We start from the raw sequence: 25,560 nt of genomic DNA on the forward strand, positions 1-25,560 counted from the left end.
CAATATATGCATTTATATGCTCAAAACTGTAAAATATGCAAAAATATGCAAAATAAGTTTGCTTATTTGTAATCTAGACTTCATGAATCGGATTTATATCATACTCCGGTGTAATTCTGGCTGTACGAAAAAAATATGCTAAGTCATAAACATCCACGCTCTAATAATATATAAATAAATAGCATATTAACCAAAAGTATAAATATTTAACAAAAAAAATAACCATTTCAATTATAAAAATGATTATACTATTTATGTTAACCAACAATTTTGGTTTTAGAAAACCAACATGTCGACATTTTTTGGCTTGATTCTAGATCTTTTGTCTGATATCACAATTCCTGTTTTGCTATCGCTTACTATCGATAACCCAAAAAATAAATATCGATTGTACACGATAGTATAAACTATCGATAGTATCGATAATGCTATCGATAGTTTCCCACCACTAGCGTGCGCTAAAGTGGGCAAGGTTATTCTGAATAGAGTGTTGAATAGAATTGTTGGATGCAAATGTTGACACTAAATCAGATGATGTTGCTGATCTATTAGTTTCTCAAGATATATGTATGTATCTATTTACTGAAATGTTTATGCATGAAAGCCAAACATTCATTTTTATGCTAATTGTTAATTGCTTTACTTTATTATACTTAATGTATATGCTGATATTTGTAGAATTGACAATGAATGCACTGCCTTTGATTTAGCTTGTGAAGCTTTGAAAAAAAAATCAAAAGTTCAAAAAAAAAAACTAGGTTAATAATGATTAATAATATTGGTGTTTGATTAGTTTTAAAAAATTAAATTATTATTATTAAATATTTAAATTGCCATAATTAACGCAATTTATCGTTTAGGTGTACTTAAAGAAGTTGGAGTTACTAATTGTAAGCAGCTGACACCTAGGAGTAGAAAGCTGTTATAGTATAACTAAAAACTAAAAAACTAAAAAAATGCCGACGAACAAATATTCGAAAAACCTTATTTAAGGATAGACTCCAAGCTGCCGAAAAGTTCACTGATGATTATATCATGGGGAAAAATTCTGATAAAATGACTGCTGCTGCTTCTCTATTTATGCGCTTGCAAATAAGAGAAACTAGCAAACTCAGCAGAGGCCGACGATTTACATTTGATGAAAAAATGTTAAGTTTGTCACTTTATAAAAGATCACCAAAATGTTACAGAATGTTATCTAAACTTTTTACTTTGCCAAGTAAACGAAGTCTTAATACAATATTGTCTTCAGTTGTAATATCTACTGGTATTTGCCCATCATTAATGAGCGTGCTAGAAGAAAATGTAAAAAATCTGAAGCCCTCTGAAAAGTGAGTTATTTTATAATTATATATTAAAATAAATTAAATTTTTTTATTAAATTTTAATAGATATTGCACAATATTATTTGATGAAGTGTGCTTGTCAAGTGGTTTGACATATGATTCAGCCACAGACCAAATTGATGGTTTTGTTGATACTGGCTACAGCAATAATCAATATATTGCTGACCATGCTCTCATTTTTATGGTTCGTGGCATTAAAAAAAAATTTAAGCAACCTGTTAACTACTCTTTTTGTAATGGAGCAACTAAACAATATGATCTACTTCAGCAATTGAAACAAGTAAATTTATTAAATATTTTTATCAATTAACTTTTTAAATTAGTATTATTGAATTAATTTATCTTTTTCATCTATTGAAAAGGTCATACGCCGAGTTCATGAATGTGGCTTGCGGGTTGTGGCAACTGTAAGTGACCAAGGGAGTGCTAATGTTGGAGCTATCAAGATTCTAAATCAACAAACAAGAGATTTTTATCTTAAAAACCAATTACCGTATGATGACAATTTTTATGAAATTGAATTGATGAATAAGAAAAGATTAAAATTGGTACACATATATGATGTTCCACATTTAATGAAATGTGTACGGAATAATTTAATTACTAAGGATTTAGTTTTTACTATTGATGATGAAGTGAAATGTGCTAAATGGTCACACTTAGTTGACTTATATAGTGTAGATAATGCTATTCCTGACTGCAAAATGTTACCACATCTTACTGACCAGCATATCATACCAGAGAAAATCTCAAAAATGAAGGTCAAAAATGCTACACAAGTTTTTTCACAACAGGTGTCTTCGACAATGAACTTTTTAGCAGGTAAAAAATATTTAAAGTTTATTTTCTTATAACTGTTTATAACTTTAAATATTTTTTTTGTTTACAGCTCGTAATATTATAAGCTCAGAAGCACAACACACTGCATGTCTTTGTTTATTCTTTGACAAGTTGTTTGACTCGTTGAATGGCAATTTTGATAAGGTTGTAGATGGCAAAATATACAGAACATCAGTTAAAAAAAATTCACCACATCATAAACTCTGGGAACAAAGTTTAAAAGTACTTAGTACTATGAGTTTTGTTGGTAAAAATGGGAAGAAAGTGTCAGTTCCAACAATACGTAATTGGATGACTACGATAAGATGTATGTGTCTTTGAATTATTTTATTTATTCACACAACTATAAATAATATTATGATTTCAGCATTTCAATCATTGTAAAAAGTCGAGTTCGGTCGGTATTAAATCGTTATTGCCACGCAATATAAACCAAGATTCACTTGAATGTTTTTTTTGGAGCAATTAGGAACGTTGGATCAGCAAATCCTAATTGAAATGCCTTTACTTCAGCCTACAAAAATCTCATTTTAAATAACTTGGTATCTTCGCATTCACCAGCATCTAATTGTGAAGAAGACTTTACTGAAGGAAGCTTGGCTTCTTTCAAAAATTTATTCCTCTCTGCACAGAAAAATACACCAACCAGTGATAAAATCATAGCTGCTGACCTTCCAGTGGCAATAAACCAACTACCAGATTCTGCATCTTACCTTCAAGGACAAACACATACTACATGGCTGGATTTATTATAAGAAAATTAAATAAAGAATTTTTTAAAAATTGCAAGCATTGCCTAAGTCAAATATGCTCCAATAGACCATCTAAACACCATCAACTAATTGCTGCTCGAGAATATCGTCTGAGTCAAAATTCACTGAAATATCCATCTCTAACATTTCAAATAGCCATAGAACAAATATTAAATTTCATTGGAGAAAATATGTCTAAAATCTGTCATCATGAAAATATTTATGTTTCTCTTACAAACACAATTTCTTCACTTTATAATTTCAATAACATACTGCATTGTCAAGATCATGCCCATCTTTTTCAGACAAAAATGATTGGTATTGTTGTTAAGATGATGATCAACCACTATTGCACCAAAATCAACAGAATACTTCATGGGAAAAGAAAAATTCTTGACTCAGAAAAAGATTCACTAAAAAAATTGGCTCACGCGTGGTATATCTCTCACTCAAAACAAAGACGAGTACAAGGAAAATTTAATCTTATACCCTAAATTTATTATTTTAAAAATTGTTTTTATATTGTTTTTACATTGACTTTAAAAATAACCTGATTGACTAAAAATGTATTATTATATTTGTAAATTTTATGTTTTAAACATGTGCATTATACTTATACAAATCTTTGATAAATTTTAATAAACTTCAATAAAAAATATTGGTTGTATCAATTATGTAGCATCCCAGCATACAGGAGGACAAACGACTGGTGTTGAGGTAGATGGATTGAGTGTAATAAGTATAACAACTTAATTTGTGATTAATTATTAGATATTTATTTGATTACTATGTAAATAAAACACGTTTTACTGTACAACTGATTTAATTGTAAAATATTCTAAGTCCGAATAATTAAATTGGACTGGTGTTTGGCGTGAAGGTGCTTGCTCTGACTCTGGTGGCTCACGTCTGAATTGGGTCTAATCGGGGCTCTCCTATATAGTCCAGATAGTCCTATTCCCTGCGTTTCCTCTCCTATCGATAAGATACGTATGTGTCCATGGCCGAGTCGTGCAAAAGCGTACGCGTGTATTATTCTAATATCGCAGCTTCCCACGCCCATGCGACCGGTCGGCCACATCCTGGTTATTCGCGATACGTAATCTCCATAACCCGACGACATTAATCATATCTCTAGATACGCCTGCCAAGACTACGATTTCATATTTAATATTTCGTATATTTAATTCCAATTATGGTAATATTTTGGAAAGGCTAGAAGTTTGGCCTTCGATATAGCTATTGAGGTCCTACACAATAGAATTGGTTGGCGAAATCATACGCCCCAGGGTCACTTATACATATCTACGTGTATATGCGTGTTTAGATGTCTCAGCGGGACGTCAGTACATAGCAATTACACAGATTGTATGCATTAAAAAGTATAATTATATTCACTGAAAATCGTGAAAATATGTAAGAAAAATATTTGCAATTGCGTAATATGGTAAAAAATTGTACAATTTTTATTCAATAGGTAACTATTATTATTAAATTAAATTTAAGTTTTCTCTAATAAAATTGACAAAATGCCAAAACTAAACATTTAAAGGTACCTACTTTCTACAACTCCGTAGCGTTTCTCACGTAGGCGGATAGGATAGGATTGTTAGGGTATGGTTAGACCCGAATTAACGTTCTGCCGAATACGGACGAAAACGTCCGAATAAAATAAAAGCATGAAATTAAATTGCACCGGTCACATTATATCCGATAAATACGGCCGTATACTGCCGACGCCGGACGAAAACAAAATATTTTGTTTTTTCCGGCCGAATCGGCCAGAAATAGTTTATTTAATTAAAATGAAAATATATAAATGTAGGTATATTATTTAATTATGGAAGTTTTAAAAATAAAAATAAATTATATTGAATTTATTTTTATAAAAACATTGAATTATAATTTTTGTCATTTGCCTTTCGACATTTTCCTTGATCAGATAGATTGTAGTACGATTACATATTAATATAATACTATAGACTCAATACTGTCTACTCAACTACCTACGACATTATTAAGTTAAGTAACTTGTCATAGTTTGTTAATACTATTTTGAATTATTTTAAATTTCATTATTCTGCCGTAAATATGGTTGACTGTGAAAAATTAATCAATTTAGTATTTGAAAAAGAGCCATTGTGAAACATCAAATCAAAATATGTTACCACAACAGAGACGTTTGTAAAAAGTTGTGGAATGAAATTTCTGTAGAAATGGGAGTCAAAAGTACGTATTAAATCAATATTTATTTATACAATTACAATTTATATACATGACAACTGTATTTAATATAATACATTTAATATTATGATTATTAATTATTATACAGTATTTTGTTATACAATTTGTAAAATGTAAATACATAGGTAATTTAGTTAAGGTTTGAATAAGTTGAATGAGTATTGAATAAGTGATAGAATATATAATCTACAAAAATACATAACTAAAATTAACATTTTTTTTTTATTTTCTGTAATCCTGAAAATTGACAGCACCAATATCATTAAAATATTCTAATTTATCTATATATATAATTTATCTCGTATAGTATACGCTTCTTGTCTACGCTACGTCTTGATGTATTATTGTGAACTAAATCTGGATTTGTTAAGTTCTGGTTTATTTTTGAAATTAATGTTTCGTCTACACCTTCTTGGTCTATAATAATATTATGAATCAAACAAATGGTCTTTAAGATTGTGTCAACATGTTTTGGATCAATTTGTATTTCAGTTTTTAAACACCTCCATTTTGATACTAAAATACCAAAAGTACATTTGATCATTCGTCTAGCTACTTAATCGGTAGTTGAAAATTTCTTTTGTTTTGTCCAAATTATTATCAAAAGGATAAGGTCTCATTAGGTATTCTTTTAATGGGTATCCTTGATCACCCAATAATACAAATGGCATAAGAAAAGTTGAATGAGGTAGTGTTTTTTTTGGTGGCAAGTTAAATGTATTTCCCTCCAAATGCTCATAAATATTACATGCTGCGAAAACTCCACTATCGCTTTGTCTTCCGTATGCTCCAACATCGATAGCAATGAATTTATATTTAGCATCGTATATTCCCTGTAGATGGATAGAAAAATAGTGCTTATAATTATAGAACATGGAACCAGTGTTCTTTGGGCATTTTATACGAATATGCTTGCCGTCAATACAGCCCACACAATTAGGAAAGTTCCATAGCATCTCAAAGTCTTGAGCAATTTTGTAAAACATATCTGTAGTAGGGAATGGCATGTGAATGTTAGCAAAAAGTTTCCAAATAATATTGCACGTATCATAAATAATTTCTCCAATTGTATTATGAGCCATACGAAAAGAAAATGCTAAGGACCTATATGACATTCCAGTTGAAAGAAACCTAAAAATAATTGAAAAAGTCCGTAAACAGCAAATGTCAAAATACTTTGAAAATTTGTATTGTGTATAGAAAGTTATAATGTAAATACAGTTAGTGAAAATTTCATGTATCTACTTAACTTAAACTTAAACTTATTTTGATAGTCTTAAACTCTCTTAACTGTAATCTTTCTTTCCTGTTAATTGATTTTTCATATTTAAAATTGAGATTGTCAAAAGCTAACTATCTACTTTAACACAAGCTATACGACTTAAAGAAGTAAATATATTATTATATTTAATATATTATAATATTATATTTTTGTACATAATACATATTATACTTAAAAACTTAGGGCTAATAATCTCGTTGTTGATGCCTAAACAATAATAAAAAAATAAAAAAGTAAAAAAATAAATATGTCACTTTTCAAAAAAATAAACCATTTTTCCTTACTTCTAAATTACAACACGAAAATGTGATATAGTTATTTTTTTATTTTATTTTAGATTCTGAGCGGAGCGATGAATGTATTGATTTTACTATGATGTGTGTGTTTTTTTTTTTTTTTTTTTGTGTCTGTCATCACGTTTTGGGGCAGTAAAAATGCTTCGATTTTTGACTTCAGTACCTCGTTCGATCAGAAAGTGAATCTAGTTGGTACTTTGGGGGGTCAAAAGTAAAAAATTCTTAATACTTTTCTAAATAATTGAGAAAAACAAACTAAAAATTAAGGGAAAAACGGGAAATTTTACGCACACTCATTTTTCGACAAAATCGATTTTGGTTTTTGATGTAACTTTAAAACAAATGACCATAGATACATGAAATTTTCACCTAATGTTTATATAAGTATATTATATCCACCATGCAATTTTCAAAAAATTTCGACTTAAGTTGAACTATTCATAGGCATTTCAAATTTTCGATCATTATTAGTTTTTTTTAAATTAATATCGATAAAAATTTATTTGTTAGGCAGAAAAGCTTGAAAATTTAATACAAGGCTCTTAACATATTGTTACAATAGCAGTTGAAAAATAAAAGAAATTCATAGTCACAATTTTTTTTTATAAGCATTTAAAGCTCAAATTTTGACTAAATACGTAAAAATTACGGCAATGTTCAAATTATCTTAGATAGAAATTCATAAAAGTTTTTCTTTTTAATTCTAAGATTTGAAAATTTAATACAAGGCTCCTAACATATTTTTACAATAGAAGTTGAAAAATAAAAGAAATATATAGTCACAATTTTTTTTTATAAGCATTTAAAGTTCAAATTTTGACTAAATACGTAAAAATTACGGCAATGTTCAAATTATCTTAGATAGAAATTCATAAAAGTTTTCCTTTTTAATTCTAAGATTTGAAAATTTACTGCTAGGCTCCTAACATTTTTTTACAATAGCAGTTGCAAAATAAAAGGAATACATAGTCACAATTTTTTTTTTAAGCATTCAAAGTTTGAGTCTTGACAACATATTATGTAAAAATCACGAAAATACAGAAATTATTTTAAGCTAGAAATTCATAAAAAAATTTTCTTTTTATATCTAAGATTTGAAAATTTAATACAAGGCTTATAATATATTTTTACAATAAAAATTGAAAAATAAAAGAAATGCGTAGTCATAATTTTTTTTTTACAAGCATTCAAAGTTTGAATTTTGACAACATATGTAAAAATCACGAAAATTCGCAAATTATTTCAAACTAGAAATTCATAAAAATTTTTCTTTTTAAATCTAAGATTTGAAAATTTTTAATAATCTATAATATATCCTAGACAGATAAACCGTCTTCGCTCAGAATCGTTTTTTGTATACAATGATATAATATCATTGGATTCAAATTTAATTCCATCCATTACAGTAACCCACTTGAAACCTACTGTACAGCAGAGCGACATACACGACTTGCCCGCTTTTTTAGCATTATTGTTAGGTATTATAATTATAATTATTACTTTTGTTTTGGCATTATCATTATTATAATTTTTGGCGAAACTTTAAAAGCTAAATGTCAAAATTTAAGAGACACTTTTCGAAAAGAGTGCAACAAAGAAAAACGTAATACTGGCGATGGGACACCTGATGTTTTATCATCACAATGGAAATTTTACGAAAATATGACCTTTTTAAAAGACACTATAATGCCCAGAAAAACGGTTTGTAACATTCAAAAAGAAACACACGAAGAAGGGCTATCATCACCTGAAATAAGTTTGTTCAACAATATAGTATCTGAAGAAGAACAGATTGATCAAGATCAAGATCGTTTCGAAGAATCAGTTGTAAATCCCGATCTGTCTTCTGCAGTCTATTCAAATTCATAAACATCAATGAAGAGAAAAAAAATAAAAAATGATCCGATAGCAGATTTAATAGAAATTGAAAAACAAAAACTTAAACGGTTCGATACTATTAAAAATAATTCAAAAAATAGTGATAATTACAAGGATGATGAAGATTTTCATTTTTTAATGAGTTTGTTACCACATCTCAAAGATATACCAAAACAGAGAAAATTATCAGTAAGAATTAAATTGCAACAAGTACTTATGGAAGAAGAGGAACGCCGTGATATTTATGAAAACTCTACAAGACCATCTACTTGCACGTCAAAGCCATTCAATTCTTATGCTCAAAGTCAGTCTGACACACTAACAAACTTAAATGAAACCTACAACATGCAGTATGTATCTAGCGGACAGCACAGTACGGGCTCACAGACAGCTACTGATCTTAGTTCATTTACACCATGGACACAACAATAAATATATTATTAAAATACATTCAAGATGTACTTATAATGTTTTAGTAGATTTAATTTATCTAACAAAGTTTCACACCTTATACAAGTTGTACAATTTCTTTTTTATTATTTCAACATATTTTACTTAAGATTTTTTTTTAAAAGGATTTTCAATCCATTAACAGTGGAATATTTTTAATGTATTTTAATTTTTTACAAAAAGGTTGATAGCCAGTTTTTTATTTTTTATTTTTTAGTCACTAACAAATACTTTATAACTGGATTAGTGTCTAATAAATACATTTCATCAGTGACGTCCATAGTGACTGAGTGTTGAATTGTAACTAGTTAAATTAGAACTTTCACCATACATTGACTATTTCATAATTCTGGTGAATTCAACCGAAATTCGGTTGTAGTCTGACCATTTTCATCGGACGAATTTTCCCCCCGATAATTCGGCAGATGTTGCCCGAAAAATATTCGGCCGATGTCGGGTCTAGTCTGACCATTGACTTAGGTTAGGTACGATAGAACATCCCGGGTACTGAGTTCAATACAATCCTATGGTAATAAATATTTTGCGTTTTTTTTTCAATGTTTTTGTAATATTATTTAAATTATCATGGATAGTTCATCGTACAGTCCCCGGGAGCGCTAACCGCAGTCCGAATATTTAACACAGGAGTTGCCTATCTATTATATATCTATGGTGTAGACTACACTGTGTAGTTAACGACATTCACGTGCACTCTGTGTTTGATGTGATTCCTCGACTATGATGCGTTTACACTGTTGTATGGTAACTGTGTTATCAATAGTTGTTATCTTGTATTATATAATAATATCAGTTGTTCATACATATAGTCAGAGTCATTGTAAGACAGAAGCACATGTTAATTGTTAAGTGCAAATAAATAAAATTTATATTATGTATCAGTGTTAAATAATAAATAATAAAATAATAAGTCTATAATAAATAGTACATTAGTGTAGAACATAAAACATGGCGCAGTCGAATGGTCAAGTAGTTCCTGCTCCGTCGCCACTAGACATTAGTGAACCAAGTATGGTAATACGTAATTTAAGGTTATTTAAGTCAAAATTTCAACTTTATTTATTGGCCAATGACTTAGATGAAAAGTCAGATAAACTCAAAGTTGCAATACTTTTAAGTGTAATTGGTGATGAAGCATATGAGTTTTTAGAATCTATCAATATTACTAGTGATAATAATCCTGGCTGTGTTAAAAAAATATTTCATGAAATACAACAGTATTATGAACCTAAGGGTAACGTAATAATTGAACAATTTAAATTTTTCCGTCGTTATCAGGAAGAAGGGGAAGCGTTTGACAAATTTTTAAGAGACATACGCAATCTAGCCAAACGCTGTGAGTTTGGTAATTTGGAAGAGAATATGGTACGAATCAGGCTAGTACTGGGTGTCAAAGACTTGGGTCTACAAGAAAGACTCCTAAGAGCACCAGATCTTAGTCTTGAGAAAACTATAGATCATTGCAAATCCGCAGAATTGGCTCGATATCAGCAGCATTTATTAACTGATAACGGAGGATTAGTTGAAGAGAAAAATGTTCAAAAAATTTATGGTGATAAATCGAATAATCTAAAACATTGGAGGAAGCAGTCAAACTCAGCACAAGTAGAGAAGCCGTCAACACCAGAAACTGACCAGTATAACTGTAAGAAATGTGGGTATAAACATGGACCAAGAAGCTGTCCGGCATATGGAAAGAATTGTGCCAATTGTGGAAGACTCAATCATTTTAAAGTAGGATGTAGAGTTAATAATCAACATAAGGTATTGAATATTGGTGAATATTATGAAAATAATAATGTAAATAGTGAGCCTGTTCGAGATATATTAAGCTTATCGTTATAATTTCGTATTACAGCGTGAATATAATGACCTTTATACTCGATAAGCTCGCCGAGCTCTACGTCCCCCTCCTCCCCTCTGATATATATAAAATCGGCGTATGTCCAGCGTCGATCGGTCGTCTGTTCATTTTTTCTCCCGAGCAACGTACTCGCTCTCGGTGCGTGTGTGTGTGCTACGTCCACACCGTTCCGCGTCGTTGTTGGCCATTTTTGTGTGCCGTTGTTGGCCGTCTTGTGCCGTTGTTGTCCGTTTGTGCGACGTCGCCCTCAGACGACGTGTTTTTGACCACGCGGACGCGGAGTCGGAGATCCATGGCCCGGCAGCTGCATTATACATTATGTAGTACCTGTATGACGTATGTCTTTATACACACATAATCACCTGGCCTTTTTGCTGATCAGCCCGTGGGTACACTGTCCAAGCATTCCAAGCCTAGGAGTTGGTGAGGTGGATGGCCGGACCGGTATCGTTAACACCTTGAATTTGACTATTATTTGTACCACAAAAATTGTATCTATGTTTGAGCTGTGGTAACAATCACGTTAGCATATCTATTATTATTTACTGGTATTACCTAAGTGTTTGTATTAATTATTATTATTATATTATAATCTTTTGGGCGCCCACCAGTTAGTACTCATATATTGTACTATAATCTACTTGATCTTTGTTTATCTATTATACATTTATAGCACGACAGTGCAATCAAAAATAGTTTCTTATATATATGTTGTTCTGGTCACCCGATCCTTTGCAGGTCACGTTAAAATTTATTTTGTTATTCTATTTGGAGATAATCTGGGTAACATTTAGTATATATATTATTTATCACCATCTAAGGCCAACCGCCACCCCCGCAGGAGCCTTTGTGGAACAGAGCCTGAGCATAACTTATTTGATATTTGTTCAGTAATAGTATCAAATGTAAGTGGACAGTGTCCTAACCCTAATAATATGAATGGATGGTTTAAGAATATATTAATTAATAATTATGATGTACATTTTAAGTTAGACACTGGTTCGGACATTGATATATTACCTTTAAGTCTGTTTAATAATATCAAAAGGAATGAAATCGTTGAAAAAATTAATTATAAGATTCAAGCATATGGGGGATATGTTATTAAATTTGTTGGGGCTGTAAAAATGAATTGTTTGATTTCCAATCAAAATGTTAAGCTCAGGTTTGTTATTGTTGATGATAAAATACAAAATAAATGTATACCTATTTTAGGACTAGACACATGTGTTAAGTTTGGTTTGGTTGGTAAAATAGAAGTAAATAGTATTAATAGTAATGATGTGGAGAAACAGTTGGTTAGAGATTATAAAGATGTGTTTGAAGGTTTAGGAAATTTTCCAGAGGAGTATGATATTAAAATTAGAGAGAATAGTGAAGGTTGGATTAATCCACCAAGGAGGGTACCAGAATCCATAAAGGGTGAACTTAAAAAAACACTAGATATCATGACTAAAGATGGTGTAATAGTACCTGTAGATAGACCAGGTAAATGGTCAAGTAATATTGTTATTGTTGAAAAGCCCAATAAAAAGTTGCGAATCTGTTTAGATCCGTCAGAATTAAATAAAGTCATAATTCGAGAACATCATTTAATACCAACAATGGATGAGATTAGAATGAGCTTAAGTAATAAAATGTGGTACTCATTGTTAGATCTTAAAAATGGATTTTGGCAAATTAAGCTGTCTAAAGAGTCCAGCAATATATGTTGCTTTAGTACGCCTTTTGGATATTATAAATTTACTAGGCTTCCATTTGGGCTGTCATGTGCTCCTGAAGAGTTCCAAAAACAGAATCAGAAGTGTTTTGGAGATATTGAAAATATAAAAATTTATTTTGATGACATATTAATTGCTGCTGAGGATGAAAGAACACATGATATGGCGGTAAAGTCTGTATTGGAAAGGGCAAAGTCTGTTGGAATAAAATTTAATGCAGACAAGTTTATCTATAAAAAGAAAGAAATCAATTATTTAGGTATGATTTTTAGTATGGAGGGAATGAAAGTTGACCCGGAACGAGTTGAGGCGATTAACAGTTTAAAAGAACCTAAAAATAAAGTAGAACTACAACGAATTATAGGGATGTTCAATTTCCTTAGGCAATTTATACCAAATATGTCACAATTGATTGCTCCCATAATAGAGTTGTTAAAGAAAAATGTGCACTGGACATGGACTAACATTCATAGTGAAGTTATAAGACAATTGAAACATATAATTACTAACTCACCTGTCCTTGTTAATTTTGATCCAAAAAAGGAAATAAGTATTCAATGTGATAGCTCTAGTAGTGGACTAGGTTGCTGCTTAATGCAAGAAGGAAAGCCAGTAGCATTTTCCTCTAGGAGTTTAACAGATTCAGAGAAACAGTACCCACAAATTGACAAAGAGATGTTAAGCATTTTGTTTTCGTGTCGCAAATTTCATAATTATATTTATGGATATCATACAAAAATTTGGACGGATCATTCACCACTAACATCGATTTATAAAAAAAATTTTCATAAAGTTATATCAAATAGATTACAAAAAATGAAACTCAAGCTATTGATCTATGATTTAGAAATTAATTATTTACCAGGCAAAGAAATGCATATTGCAGACCTGTTGTCGAGAAATTATATTAATAATGAATTTGACAAGGAAATTAATATTGAAGGGGTAGTACATTCAATTAATAATACTATAAATGTTTCAAAAATAGCTGAGGCTACTAGGCATGACCAAGTACTAGTGAAAATTTTAGAATACTATAATGAAGGTTGGCCAAAGGATAAAAATAAGATTAGTGGTGAGATTCAACATTATTGGAGTCTTCGTAATGATATTGTTGTTGAAAAAGGAGTTCTTTATGTTAAAAATAAAATTATTATGCCTTACAGCCTGAGACGGTTGGCATTACAGCAGTTACACGAAGGACATAATGGTGTGAATAAAACTGTACTTAGAGCTAAGCAGTTAGTATACTGGCCTGGGTTGGATAATGAAATAAAACAATATGTATTGAGTTGCAAAGTTTGTGATAGATTTAAAAATTCTAATACAAAAGAGCCATTACAGCAACACCAAGTGGCTAAACTGCCTTTTGAAATTATAAGTTCTGACATATTGACTTATGGTGGTAAAGATTATGTTATTGTATTTGATCATTATTCAAAATGGCTAGAAATAATCAAAATAAATTTTAAAACAGCTCAAGAAGTTATACAACAGTTAAAAAAGATCTTCAGTACACATGGGTATCCGCAAATAATATACTCTGATAATCAACCTTATTGCTCTGATGTATTTAAGCAATTTTGTGTAATGTATAATATAAAATTACTAACGTCTAGTCCTAGATACCCTCAGTCTAATGGGACGGCAGAAAGAGCAGTACAAACTGCCAAACAAATGCTTAGGAAAGCTGATTTAAAAAAAAAAGAAATATTAGACATTTTGCTTGAGTATAGGTGTACAACTTTACCACAGATCGGAGCTTCACCTTGTGAATTAGTCATGAGTAGACTATTAAGAACTAAGTTTCCAGTAAATGAGAATACTTTAAAACCTAAAATTCAAGTTAATGATGAAAACAGAATGTTAAACTATCAAGCCAAATATAAAGACTATTATGATAAAAGAACTAAATCCAAAGATGAGTTTAATGCAAATGATGATGTGGTTGTAAATGAAGGAAGAGTATGGTTACCTTGTAAAGTTTTAAGTAAATTAGATAATTATCCAAGGTCATATGTGGTCAAGCTACAAAATGGGCAAATAGTCAGGCGCACATCATATCATTTACGTCACACAAAAGGACAACACTATATTGAAAATTATGAAGACAATGATGATATAATATTAGGAGTAAGTAGTAATGAAAAAGCGGTGAGTGAGGAAAAAATTAAAGATAGTCAAAGTAATGAAGAAGTGGTGAATGAGAAAAAAATTAAAGATAGTCAGAGTAATGAAAAAGTAGTGAGTGAGGGATTGAATGGTGAAATAACAAAAACAAAAGTTGGAAGAGTAGTTAAAAAACCAGCCAAGCTAGATATTTATGATCTCAGTAATTAATCAGTATTATTAATTGTTGTTTTTGAATGTAATTATTTTTATTGTCATTTATATCATTATTTATTAATGTAATTATTATTATTTGAAATATTGTTAAAAAAAAAAATTTAAAATGTAAATCATAATTTATTAGTGTATTAATTGTTCAAAACAACTGCTAATGTATCTATTGTATCATTCGTATTTTGTATCTTAAAGGGAAGGATGTTGTATGGTAACTGTGTTATCAATAGTTGTTATCTTGTATTATATAATAATATCAGTTGTTCATACATATAGTCAGAGTCATTGTAAGACAGAAGCACATGTTAATTGTTAAGTGCAAATAAATAAAATTTATATTATGTATCAGTGTTAAATAATAAATAATAAAATAATAAGTCTATAATAAATAGTACATTAGTGTAGAACATAAAACATACACTACAGTTTTTTTTACCTATTACTTATATTAAATTAATATCCTAATTGACCTAATTAATTATATATTATTATTGGTTAGAAATACCTCTAGTCGCTACGACTTTATCTTCGGTCTACTATTGTCTAGTGATACTGATTTGTCTTCATATTTATAAGGTATGTATTACATAATGGTAAATTGGTAATACTAACATATGCTATACGAATGAAAATACTATAATATGGTACCTATATACTGTATAGTATACATTTGCATGTTGATTGTCTGAAATGTAAATTTGTAGTAAAAATTAACTGATCATATTTTTATTTTTATACAGGTTTTTATTTTTAAATACTTAATTATAAATTAGTTAATATGCTTATAATATAAGTTAAACCTTTTGCTTACCTATAATCATTTAAAATGATTTGTTTTATTTGTAAAGAAGATTTTTCGTTGTTATCTACATTGGTGGTCCATTACAAAATATTATTCATTGAAAGTACATATGAATGTACTGAAAATCAATGTACTCAAATGTTCCCTCATTTAAATAGTTTTAAAAAACACTATTAACGAAAACATGCCATAGAAAATCTAGAAGACACTGTTCCTAAAAAATTTAAACTGAAACAAATAGACGAATCTCATGTAGAAATAAACAACATGACTGTAATATCTTAAATATCTAATCAAGTTAATATCAATAATGCCCCAGTACAAATAGATATTTTTATATAAATATTAATATATAAATACAAATAAATCTTGTACATCGGAGTGTGAAACTGACTTACCTAGTACAAAAATTAATATTGAAAATGCTATTAATTTAATATATCAAGCCGGTATTAACTTAACAATGTCATTACACAATAATACTAACTTCAGAAGAAAAGATGTAGTCAATATACAGAAAGAATTTTCTCAAAGTTTATTTAAACCTCTTGCCGATTTATTGAAAAATGTTGAAAATGACTTAATTAAAGACCCATTATTACTATTTTCTTTTCATACTATTATTTCAGCAATTTCTACACCATTCAAACTATACAATTCTGAATATATTTTAGATAAATGGTTAAAAAATGATAATCTGTACTCTCATATAAACCAGTTTACTATCAACAATGAAATAAATATAGTTTCTTTTCTTGGTTAAATTAAATTTTAAAATTGTACAAACACTTTAAAAGGCCAAAGCAATCATCATAAAAGACATTTTCGGGCTAGTAGAAAAATCATTCAACTAGAAAATCAATTAAATAAAGTAAAAAATGAGATGAGTGCATTTGGAGACAAAGAGTTAAATGCAATTTTTAAGAGATTAAATATATCAAATGAACAATCTGAATGAATTAAAGAAATAGTTGCTGCTGCTAAAGTTAAAAATCCTAAAAATCGACATTATAGTGAAAACTGGACGATCTCTTGACATATTTTTCAAATTTAATTTGTACACCAAGTGGAAAGTTTGCCAAAAATTTTCCAATATGTCTGTACTTCATTTATTTCAACACTTTGATGTCTATAAACTGATCTAAAATATAAATGTACTTACATTATATTGTATTTAGCTACATTTCCAGTACAGTATTGTAGTAATTAACTATTTTATGCCTTAAGATTTTATATTTTTGAAATAATAATTTATTTTATTTTAAATGTACAAATTGAGCCCAACCAAATGTTACAAAATTTCAATAAATAATTTAAAAACAAAATTTGTTCAATATTTTACTGATTTATAATAATTGTAACTATATTTAATCATAGTATTGTAATTTTTTTATTGTTAACTATCATTATATCCAATTCTTACCTATACAAGTTTGATAGACACACTCAAGTTTCCACGATTTTAGAATGTTCCCGGTAATGTTCCATATTTCTGTAGACTCATCATTATGTGTTGAAGAATTTTCATGATTAGTTATAGAAGATGTTGGTCCACCAATTTCTTATATATTTCAAGTTCAGGAATATTAGAATCTTCTAATAACCAACGGTCCATTACATAGAAATTTATTATATACAAAAAATATGCCTTTTTTAATTTAAACTATATTATTTGTATAGGTTGCAAAAGTACTTAGAACTTGGTCATATGCAGCCCTTTAAAAAAAAGAAAATATGAAATTATGTACTCTTGATGTAGTTACAAGATGGAATTCTACATATCTTATGTTATTACGTTTAATTGAGCTATAACCTTTTTGTAAGGACCACCAATTGATTAATACAGATTTATTTTTGAATACACAAGATTGGTATCGTATTGATAATTTGGTAATCAAAGCAATTATTATGAATTTATACTAATAAGTACTAACTCACTTATTCATGTCTGTATCTAATTTATATTTAGGTAAAATCCCTTCAACCAGCATTTTTATGTACTTAATCACTACGAAAAAAAGATTTAACACTTTGTGATTTTTATGGAATTTGGATTCTAACACAAAATAAATTAAATCTTATCAATACATCTATTTCAAAATCTGTTTTGCATTTTATGAAGATTCAACAAGACAAATTGTTAGAAAATTATGTTTTTATTGCAAGTGATTTGCAACCTATTATATTTATAACTTATTTGTGATTGATAAGTTTACTAGAACTATTATCTTGTAACTATTATGATTTATAATTTAAAATATAAAACAAATTTTTTAATAATGAATTATTTTGCAGCTATTTATTTAGACCCTCGTTATATGTGCCTTTAAATGCTGCTTCTAAAAAAAAAGCTGTTAGTCATCTGTTGAAAACATGGTCACTGAATGAGTCCTTCTCATTAACGGCAATAGCAATAGAGGTTAGTATAAAAACTAAAAATATATGTGAATTTTTATTTTTTAATTGAAACTGAGTAAATTATTATTGTTATAATATTAAATTAGTAAATGGTTTGCATAATTACCCTAACAACACAATTTCATTTCATTTTTGTTAAAGTTACGTAACTTAGTAATATGAATCACGTAACTGATATGTATCACATATTATTTATGTTTCTGTAACATTTCGTTTAAATTTCTATGTCCGCTTTTACCCAACAAATGTAACATAACTATGTTATATAGCGTTACCTTTTTCAAAGCAATAACTGTTATATTGATGCAACCAATTATATATGTTTCTGATATATATACTTTTACATATCATTTATGTAAAAAGTATATACTTGTTTTGTAAATGTCTAATATATATTTTATAAATCATTATATTATAAAAAAAATGTATCCCATATATATTGAAAAGATTATTAATATTTTTATTATTTAATTTTTGTATTTGAAAGCATTTTAACATAATATTAAAATAAAAAATAAATAAAACCTTTTACTATTTAAACAATATGTTTACCCTTTTAACATACCTAATATCTAATTTACAAAAGAAAAACAAATAAAATCCTTTAGTACTTAAATAAAAAAGTATACAACATGTCTTATCCTTTTAATACATAATAATAACTCATAAACAAAAAAAAATTAAAAATTATACAAGGTATATCTATAGATACATTATGTTTAAGTAATAGTTGAAAAAAATACCTATCTAGCATTATATAATTATAATAAAAATATTATATCACATAGTTTATATATTATATAGGAACAGAAATACTTATTTATACATTATTATACTTAATACATAGTAATATTTTATAAATTAATAATACAAATGTATAGGTAGTCAATCAAATTAAAAAATATAAATGATTTATAGGAATATATTTTACAATAAATATGCTTATTTTTTTTACTGTATCTTGTTTTTTTTCCTGAAACAAAAAGTAATTAGAAATTCAGAAATTCAATGTAAAAATTATTTTAATTCATGCACATAATATGATCAAATCATTCACAGTATTATATGTATAACCATTTTTGTATTCAATGAATCACAAAAACATGATTGTATATAGATTTATATTATGTAGTGATATTTGGTATCATTTAAATTTAATAATAATATTTACTCTTGTTCTCTAGAAGCTCATAATGGTGCTTGAACGAGCCATTTGATCACAACTTGTGCTACTTCTTTGTTAGTAATATTGGGATTTTTGTACCGCAAAAGAGGTATTATTGTATTAATGATAGTCAAACCAATAATATTGATTTAAAATATTATTATCTAATATTAATTGATGTATGAATTAAAAATATAGCTCACTCAAAATAACTTTTAAAAAAAGCTGGTAAGTCGTGTATGTCGCTCTGCTGTACAGTAGGTTACAAGTGGGTTACTGTAATGGATGGAATTAAATTTGAATCCAATGATATTATATCATTGTATACAAAAAACGATTCTGAGCGAAGACGGTTTATCTGTCTAGGATATATTATAGATTATTAAAAATTTTCAAATCTTAGATTTAAAAAGAAAAATTTTTATGAATTTCTAGTTTGAAATAATTTGCGAATTTTCGTGATTTTTACATATGTTGTCAAAATTCAAACTATGAATGCTTGTAAAAAAAAAATTGTGACTACGCATTTCTTTTATTTTTCAATTTTTATTGTAAAAATATATTATGAGCCTTGTATTAAATTTTCAAATCTTAGATATAAAAAGAAAATTTTTTATGAATTTCTAGATTAAAATAATTTCTGTATTTTCGTGATTTTTACATAATATGTTGTCAAAACTCAAACTTTGAATGCTTAAAAAAAAAATTGTGACTATGTATTCCTTTTATTTTGCAACTGCTATTGTAAAAATATGTTAGGAGCCTTGTATTAAATTTTCAAATCTTAGAATTAAAAAGGAAAACTTTTATGAATTTCTATTTAAGATAATTTGAATATTGCCGTAATTTTTACGTCTTTAGTCAAAATTTGAACTTTAAATGCTTATAAAAAAAATTGTGACTGTATATTTCTTTTATTTTTCAATTGCTATTGTAAAAATATATAATGAGCCATGTATTAAATTTTCAAATCTTAGATATAAAAGGAAAATTTTTTATGAATTTCTAGCATAAAATAATTTACGAATTTTCGTGATTTTTACATAATATGTTGTAAAAATTCAAACTTTGAATGCTTATAAAAAAAAAATTGTGACTATGTATTCCTTTTATTTTGCAACTGCTATTGTAAAAATATGTTAGGAGCCTTGTATTAAATTTTCAAATCTTAGAATTAAAAAGGAAAACTTTTATGAATTTCTATTTAAGATAATTTGAATATTGCCGTAATTTTTACATATGTTGTCAAAATTCAAACTATGAATGCTTGTAAAAAAAAAATTGTGACTACGCATTTCTTTTATTTTTCAATTTTTATTGTAAAAATATATTATGAGCCTTGTATTAAATTTTCAAATCTTAGATATAAAAAGAAAATTTTTTATGAATTTCTAGATTAAAATAATTTCTGTATTTTCGTGATTTTTACATAATATGTTGTCAAAACTCAAACTTTGAATGCTTAAAAAAAAAAATTGTGATTATGTATTCCTTTTATTTTGCAACTGCTATTGTAAAAATATGTTAGGAGCCTTGTATTAAATTTTCAAATCTTAGAATTAAAAAGGAAAACTTTTATGAATTTCTATTTAAGATAATTTGAATATTGCCGTAATTTTTACGTCTTTAGTCAAAATTTGAACTTTAAATGCTTATAAAAAAAATTGTGACTGTATATTTCTTTTATTTTTCAATTGCTATTGTAAAAATATATAATGAGCCATGTATTAAATTTTCAAATCTTAGATATAAAAGGAAAATTTTTTATGAATTTCTAGCATAAAATAATTTACGAATTTTCGTGATTTTTACATAATATGTTGTAAAAATTCAAACTTTGAATGCTTATAAAAAAAAAATTGTGACTATGAATTTCTTTTATTTTTCAACTGCTATTGTAACAATATGTTAAGAGCCTTGTATTAAATTTTCAAGCTTTTCTGCCTAACAAATAAATTTTTATCGATATTAATTTAAAAAAAACTAATAATGATCGAAAATTTGAAATGCCTATGAATAGTTCAACTTAAGTCGAAATTTTTTGAAAATTGCATGGTGGATATAATATACTTATATAAACATTAGGTGAAAATTTCATGTATCTATGGTCATTTGTTTTAAAGTTACATCAAAAACCAAAATCGATTTTGTCGAAAAATGAGTGTGCGTAAAATTTCCCGTTTTTCCCTTAATTTTTAGTTTGTTTTTCTCAATTATTTAGAAAAGTATTAAGAATTTTTTACTTTTGACCCCCCAAAGTACCAACTAGATTCACTTTCTGATCGAACGAGGTACTGAAGTCAAAAATCGAAGCAATTTTACTGCCCCAAAACGTGATGACAGACACAAAAAAAACACATACACACATGGTAAAATCAATACATTCATCGCTCCGCTCAGAATCTAAAATTTGGAAGATCTTTTTCAAATTAAATTTTTGATCTTTTCCCCAGCCAACTGTAATGTGACGCAAGCGTATTTGAAATTGTGTAAGCTAATTCATTTATGATTATATTCTGTAGATTAAGTCCACCTAGTTTTTTTAAATCTTCAAGCTAGAAAATATTTTACCATACAATTAAAAATGATTAAGGTACAATATAAAAAATTCATAATTTTGTATGATTATAATATACAAAATTATATGTACAGTGATTTTTTTGTATTCATAAATCATCCAATTTTATGTTTTAAAATGTTTTAAGAACTATTAGTCTCATATTTTAATATTGATTTTATTTTAATATAATGATGTATTTATATCTTTTGTATTGAATAAATGCTTAAACATTAAAAATTAATGAACACATAAATTAAAAAAAAAAATATCTGTACAATATATTTTGTATAATATAATGTATAATATTTTGTATTAGTAATTAATAATTATACCATAAATTTAAAGTATGAATTATCTATTGATAATTTGTTTTCAATTTCTTTTATACGTTCTATGGTATTTATTGGTAGGTGTTCTTCGAATGGTCCAACAAAAACATGATTAACTACTTCATTTTCATATAATTTGTTTGTATTAGAGAGTCATTAGTTGCTTTAGTTCAAATATTTCATCACGCATCAATTCAATTTTAGTACTCAATTTTGATATAATTTTATATACTTCTTTTGAATTTATATCTAAAATAAACAAATCTATTAATTTATCCACTAACAATAATAAGTACAAATTATTATTTAACAAGTTTTTTTAAACTACTGACTTATAGATAGTATGAAAATTATTATCATTTAGTTACTAAAATTATAATAAATCAAATATTAGTTAATCAAAATGTAAATGATTGGTTCCCCAATAAATAAAAATAATAATTAAACTTTATCGTGTGGTCTTACTATATCTATATAATACATATATTTGCAAGGCTAGGCATTAACGAGTTAAAAAGTTAAAGTTAAGTTAAAAAGTTAAGTTACTTTTAATTATTTAACGAGTTACTTTTATTTTCAAAAGTAACTTCCAGCTTAACGAGTTTCTTTTTTTTTAAACAACTTCTAACTTAACGAGTTAATTTATTAATTTGTCCTAATATAAATTTCATATATCTAAAATTATATTTTGATTTTTATAACTTATTGATATTATATATACATATATGTATATTATATATAAAAATATAATAATATAATATATTATTATAAATAATAATTGTGGGAATAACCAAATACTTTACGATATGAATGTGAGTGTTTTGAATTATTTCTATATTTGAAATTTCAATAGATATTAGAATAACGTGTATAAGTACAACTATCTACCTATATAAAATTTGGGAAACGATTTACGAGTAATAATAATAGTATTAGATAATAATATTTTATTTTATTCTGCTTATTCGCAGAAAATATGTATATATATATATATACAGTATATTATTATAAAACAAAAATGTTATATATGTGTAATTTATCTAATTAAATCCTAATAACAAATTTAATAATTACAATTTACAAATTTAATGGGTATCAACAAGAAAAAAAATTTTTAAGTTAAGCCATCATTTTAGAAAACGTGTAGATAAAAAAATACATTGAAATAATTTATTTGTTTTGTTAGATTTTATAATTGATTGAAGTATGTAAGTAGTACTTACTAAGTACCAACTGTAATTAATACAATTACATATGTTTATTGAAAATAGTTAGACTTCCATTATATTGTGTTATTTGTTAAGCTTTGATAAAAATGTATGATAATTTATTGTACATGAAAAAAGAAAATAAACTTATTTTTAACTAAGTTAAGTTACTTTTTTTTCAAATTAACTTTTAACTTTTAACGAGTTAAATAAATAAAAAAACTAACTTTTAACTTTTAACTTAACTTACATTTTTCTGTATTAACTTAACTTAACGAGTTAAAATAATTAGTTAACTTGCCCAGCCTTGTATATTTGTATCTAAATGGAATATAACATATTATAATTTAATAATAAAGGTCACCACATATACTGCAACGGTGGCGGTGAAATGCTTTTGTCTTGGAGGTGCCACTGCCACCGCTGCAATGTAGGATGACTTTAATAAATGTATATTGTGTATAAACTAATAAGTTAACACCTAAATCCTAACTAATTATTTAGGTACCTTTATTTACAACAGCTTCTTTAAAATCAATTTTACCAATAGAATTGATAGGTGTTGTTTTCTTGAAGTTATCTAACATTTAAAAAATATATCAAAAATTATTTTATGATTTAAAAAATGTATACCGCCAACAAACCATCATTTCTATTAAGTAGATAAACTGTTTTAGGTGCTGAAATAATATTATTATCATCAAATAACTGCACTGACATCTGCGAATCAGCTAAAACATAATAAATGTTATTAAATTACAAAAATTATTAATTATTATTATCATGATAAATATTACACATAAAAATATTGTTGCATAATATGAGTTGTAAAAATGTTACTCACTGTTAAATTCTAGAATACTCATGATTTCATCATCAACTGTTGGGAATTGTGGGTATTTTATAGCTTCATTTTTTACTAATTCATTGGTATCAGAACATTCTACCACTTTGCTATTTTGTCTGATAAATTCGATATTATATTCATCATCATTAGATTCATAATGTAACTGTTTTTTAGCATGTGATTGTCTTTTAAGTCTTTTAATTTTTGATGTTGTTTCATTAAAGCTGTCAATATCAGAATATTTTTCTGCTAGTCTTAATTTATACATGCCCTCTTCATATGTTGCTAAAAATAAGTACAATTTTACTTAATTGAAATTAAAACATTTTGTATTGTATATAATATAACATACCAGATCTACTCATAACTTTTTTGATGGAATATAAAGACCACGATGGATCATTTGGTTTAGGAGTAATGTGTGAAACCATAATTTTTTGAAATACTGATTGTTTTCTTACATGTGGCCAATAACAATTCAATTTAGTAATATCCACCCTAGATGATGAAACAAGATGAAATTTTTTTTCAAAATATCCAATATAGCCGATTTGTAAATCTGATTTTTAGAAAAATTTATATGGTAAAAAAACTCATATAAGGTTAAATGGCTGATTTTTTACAATTTTTTTAAATATCAATATTAAAAATTATTTAATAATTATAATATTTATCTATACTATTGTAATTTCAGAAACTATTTTGGCGATAATAATAAAATATTTAAAATTTCAACTCGCAATTATCGTAGACACAGAGGATGTCCTTTGTAAGTTGATATACCTAATATCAGTTAAAAATATTAAAAATACATAAGACTTTTTTTTTATAGCTGTTTAATCAAAAATAATATTATATTGTTATTTCAGGACCTATTTTGGCAGAAAAAGTACAAATGAAAAAGTAGTATGTAATTATTGGAAGTATTATGATTTAAACAGCCGATCAAATGGGAACAAAGATGATACACAAAAGAAAGTATGTATTAATAGTTAATAATATGCTGTAGTAGGTATTTAATAATTTATAACAAATTAATGTTTAGAACTTTTGGGATCATTATGACAAGATAGTTACAAGATTCCCTCGACAATGACATTAACCACAGGATTATATTGCTTATGGTATCACTGCAAAGACCCAAAAACAAAGTGTCCCTAAACATTATTATAATGTAATTCAAAATATTGCATATTA

The 25,560-nt window shown here is 27.1% G+C and overlaps 2 protein-coding genes, 1 long non-coding RNA gene and 1 pseudogene across 3 annotated transcripts; 2 read left to right on the forward strand and 2 right to left on the reverse strand.

Moving 5' to 3' along the window:
- Positions 1-5,730: 5,730 nt before the first annotated feature.
- On the reverse strand, positions 5,731-6,189 carry LOC149061749 (uncharacterized). The gene has a single exon (XM_089215102.1). The coding sequence runs from the start codon at positions 6,187-6,189 to the stop codon at positions 5,731-5,733; it is 459 nt and encodes a 152-aa protein (XP_089071228.1).
- Positions 6,190-10,054: 3,865 nt separating this feature from the next.
- Positions 10,055-10,951, forward strand: LOC149061750 (uncharacterized). Its single transcript, XM_089215103.1, has one exon. It carries the CDS (start codon positions 10,055-10,057, stop codon positions 10,949-10,951), a length of 897 nt encoding a protein of 298 aa, XP_089071229.1.
- Positions 10,952-18,167: 7,216 nt separating this feature from the next.
- On the forward strand, positions 18,168-25,560 carry LOC149061751 (uncharacterized). Its single transcript, XR_016192487.1, has 4 exons — positions 18,168-18,255; positions 25,058-25,132; positions 25,233-25,341; positions 25,409-25,560. It is a non-coding gene; the product is annotated as an uncharacterized LOC149061751 (long non-coding RNA).
- LOC149061752 (uncharacterized) lies at positions 19,422-24,960 on the reverse strand (annotated as a pseudogene).

Source organism: Diuraphis noxia, unplaced genomic scaffold, assembly GCF_037042655.1.
Source record: "Diuraphis noxia isolate RWA-SAM2 unplaced genomic scaffold, SU_Dnox_SAM2 contig0001, whole genome shotgun sequence".
In the NCBI taxonomy this organism is placed as follows: domain Eukaryota; kingdom Metazoa; phylum Arthropoda; class Insecta; order Hemiptera; family Aphididae; genus Diuraphis; species Diuraphis noxia.

Coding starts and splice junctions, on each gene's coding strand:
- LOC149061750 (XM_089215103.1), top strand. CDS start 10,055: ATGGCGCAGTCGAATGGTCAAGTAGTTCCTGCTCCGTCGCCACTAGAC.
- LOC149061749 (XM_089215102.1), bottom strand. CDS start 6,189: ATGCCATTCCCTACTACAGATATGTTTTACAAAATTGCTCAAGACTTT.